Source organism: Aplysia californica, unplaced genomic scaffold, assembly GCF_000002075.1.
Source record: "Aplysia californica isolate F4 #8 unplaced genomic scaffold, AplCal3.0 scaffold00171, whole genome shotgun sequence".
Lineage (NCBI taxonomy): Eukaryota > Metazoa > Mollusca > Gastropoda > Aplysiida > Aplysiidae > Aplysia > Aplysia californica.
This window is the reverse complement of record NW_004797441.1, coordinates 270,737-274,683: the sequence shown is the minus strand read 5'-3', so window position 1 is coordinate 274,683 and position 3,947 is coordinate 270,737. Positions and strand designations below refer to the sequence as shown.

General features: G+C 39.9%; 1 protein-coding gene across 1 annotated transcript in view; it reads left to right on the top strand.

Moving 5' to 3' along the window:
• Window positions 1-2,693: 2,693 nt before the first annotated feature.
• Window positions 2,694-3,947, top strand: part of LOC101853936 (trichohyalin) — a gene marked incomplete in the record, with an annotated part of 7,892 nt that continues 6,638 nt past the window's right edge. The window contains 1 exon segment of the mRNA XM_013082368.1: window positions 2,694-3,691. Within this exon segment, the coding sequence (XP_012937822.1) occupies window positions 3,617-3,691 (75 nt within the window).

Genomic DNA, 3,947 nt, shown 5'->3' with positions numbered 1-3,947 from the left:
AGAGAGAGAGAGAGAGAGAGAGAGAGAACGAGAACGAGAGAGACAGAGAGAGAATTAAAGGCAGAAAGAACCTGATTGTCTTTGATTTTCTGTTTGAGGTGCTGGGGTTGTTGTTTTACCCGTTGACATTCGATATTTTTAATACAAGCCTATATATATCGCTACGGTTTGGTCAGGCAAGACTGGACAAACATCTGTAAGTCCAAAGTCACAGGTCTCTCAACACCCAGCTCGCCCTTGACCAGGTGAAAGGCTGGAACTTTGACAAGACAAACAATAAAAGCCTTTCAAGTTTCTGGGCACGGAGGTTATTAATTGCTTATGTTTGGAAAGGAAAGATTAGATCCAGTTCAAAGAATGCTAAGGGTTTGGCGTGATCTATTGTTCGAGGAGAAAGACGGGCGAAGAGCGAGAACCTAGCGACACGACAGACGCACGTAGTCGTGCTATGAGACTACTGGCACAGGGTTGAGTCAGTGGTTAAAGGGAATGGATCCTTTTAGGCAGGCCAGGCCGGATATGATTTAATTAAAAGACGGTCCGTTTTGTCAGAAGTCCAAAGTGGGTTTCTTGAGTCATTAATACTTAGGCCCATTGAGTCAGATTACGTGCCAGGAGACTTCAAAGTAAAACCAAGTCAAAACAAAGACTGCACACTTCAAAATTAAGTAAAATTAATTATTATTGGGAACGGTGATAGGGAAAAGGGGAGGGGGGTTGTGATTGTGTGCTTTTGTGTTTGCGTAATTATGTGCTGGTGTGTGTGTTTGCTTGTGCGTGTTTGTATGAAATATGTCTGTGTGTATGTGTGTGTGTGTGTGTGTGTGTGTGTGTGTGTGTGTGTGCGCGTGCGTGCGTGTGTGTGTGTATATGTGAGTTCTTTCTTCTTTTTTTGTGTTTATTATTGTTTTAGGTGGCTTGGGGATATTTTTCTACCCAATCAAACCCAGTCGCTCCCCCGCTCCCTCTTTTCTTCCTTCCTTCCCACCCGTTTCTTATGAGCCCCCACCCCCACCCCTTTTTTTTCGAAAGGGCTTAGTTGAGGGTTCATAACGTTATTATATTATGTATATTATTATTCTTTCTTCAGTTGTTAGATTCTTTTGTTTAATACAACCCATATTATGAGTGCTTGTGTGTGTGTGCATGTGTCTATGTGTCTGTTTATGTGTCTGCGTGTTTGTGTATGTGTGTATGTGTGTCTGTTTGTGTAATTGTGTGTTCATGTGTGTGGATTTATTATCATTTAAAAAGAAAGAAAATAAACGACATGTAAGACCTAAAGACAGGTGAATGAAAAACGCTGGAAAGAGTAGACGACTGTTAAGGTAAGTGGAGATAGCAGGAAAATGAAAGTTCCATTTTATTTCATTTTGTTTCGCGAAAGGTCATTGCACAAATACAATGATATCTGTGCGCTAGGGTCAAAGCCTATAATCCCTGGTATTTGTCTCATTAAGCCTGAAGCTCAGTATTCGAAGTGGACTTAATACCATTGCCCCGATACTATCCGGGGAAATTCAAGAATTTCTCGTATTTCGTGTCTGGAGCCAGGAGGGGGACAATACATAGAAAGCGAGGCCTTGCAATGATAAGATGATTGTTAAAACAAAGTGATTGATTGAGGTTTGTCGGAGAAGTGTTACACCCCTTTCAACTCACTGTAGATCATTTGGGGGAGGAGTGAATCCCAGGGACATGTTATATTTGTTGGGATACATATCCCATCAGAACTACTGAGATACCGACTTCTAGAAAGAAAAAAGGTAAATTTGCTCCTGCAGGAATGAAGCTAAAGGCTATTGTGAATAGTGATCAACGAAAGAGATAAAAGGGAAGAATCTTTGATAATATATGACATATATATTGCGCTCAACCCTGCTTAAATGCAGGCTCTGTGTGTACCGCAAATACAATTTTCGCATAAAAACAGTACATTGTGTTCTGAATAAATGTTATTATTATATACACGTGAATCGCATTAGTCTAAATATGGACATTGGAATGAATGAAACGAATTGATCTCTCTTAAACTTCTTGGCAAAAAAGGCCAGACTTTGGGGCCATTATAATAATGCCTTTTCAACCATGGTTTTAAGTTTCTTAGATGGTAAAATTAAATCCTTTTTGACTGCTGATGACCTTAAACTGCAAGTTGGAATGTACAGAGTCAACAAGTCTGTTAGAAAGAAGACAGTGGAATAAAAACACGAGCGAGAAGGGCTGACATTTTTTGCTGCTGTCGAGCAGTTGTTTTACTTATTATTCTCTTTTGGATTCATTCAGTATTTTTTTATATGATTATTTACTAAGAGCTTCAACACTGCGAAGATTCCAAAACTCTTGGTTGACAAAATGTCACGAAATAAAGGTGGACAGAGGACTTTGCGGGTTCAAAGAAAATTAGCTGTCATCAGTACAGCGAAACGTAAGAGAGGCACCATACTAGCTACGGTTCTGTGCCCTCTATTGGTAGGACAATATTGAACTCCAGAAGACGATGAGGAAATACAATTATGTGTGTTTCTTTAGAGTCTCTCTCTCTCTCTCTCTCTCTCTCTCTCTCTCTCTCTCTCCTTGCTATTCTTTTTCCTTTTTCTTTTATCTTTTTCTTCTTTTTAATAAAACGCAACGTTAATAAGCGAACATGTCTATAAACAAAAATAATTCCATACCCAGGTATGTTTCTCCTTTCTCTTTCTCTTTTAAGTGCTCTCAAATGATATCTTTTATCAGCGCCATTCCTTTGAGCCTTTCCCTGCCTGTTTATTATGATTGTTCAAGTTGTAGAAGGCGTCTCAAACCTACTTGCGCTAATCATGTTTCATAGGCCTGTTCGTTAGCCCAATCCCATCGACACCCCTGTCATTCTCTACAAAATTTGAACACTTTGTTTCTTACATTTCTGACAGGAGCTTGTGGCTGACCTTACTCTGATAAAGACCGGTCACGACCATTGTATCAACGGTATCAACAACAGAGCTTGAAACGACAGATACAGCGGTGCAAGCTGATACCAAATCTTTGCTGAGATTAGCTCTGTTCCACCAAGGGAATAATTTTGGACAGCTTTCGCTCTGGCTGGCTCTTTCTTTTTTTACAACAAAACTGAGAGAAAGGCTTTCACATCTGCACGCTAGGACAAGTCTATAAATATACGTTTTCCAACATTTTTAAGGTTTGTAATTAATTTTTTAAAAGACCGACTTCTTTCATAGTCTTGTGCACAGTGCTGTTGTAATGTAAATCAACGAAAGCAAAGGCGCCGTTTTCTTCAATATTCGCTGGTTGTTTTTCTTCTTTTTCCAAATCAATATAAGAGAAGGTTTTAAAACTGCGTCGTCATGTACCAGTGAGAAAACTCTCAGCAAACAAGAAACGGAATTAATGCACCATTACAAATTCACTTTAAAGATATGGAACGTCGTAATTCAGAACAATCCTGCACTGAGGCTTCCATAGCTTTTGACCACGTCTGCTTCGTGGTAATTCAGGCCGGTGTCTAGACCACTCGGGACAAGCAGCAAACTCTCCAGTGACGTCAAACTGAAGACCAGGGCAGATTTACTGGATGACCTATTGACCCAGAACTGGACGAAATTTTACGACAGTAATCATGTCTCGTCCGAGAACTGGGCCAATTTACACCCAGGATGTTCTTAACCAGCTCAAGAAAGTGGCAGAACTCCAGGTTAGTGATGGAGTGGTCGGAGACACGTTCTATCTAAGCTTTTTAAAAAAAAATTAAGTTCAGTATCAGTTGCATGTGGTGCGATTTCAGATTTACATACATCACTACGAGTAAACTTTAGAAACCAGATACTAGATCTAGATCTATTCCAGAACCTGTATATTATTCATTTTGTGTTTTTTGCATGTCTACCTCTCCCTCTCTTTCGCTCAGTCTAATCCATTCTCTCTCTCTCTCTCTCCCTCTCTCTCTCTCT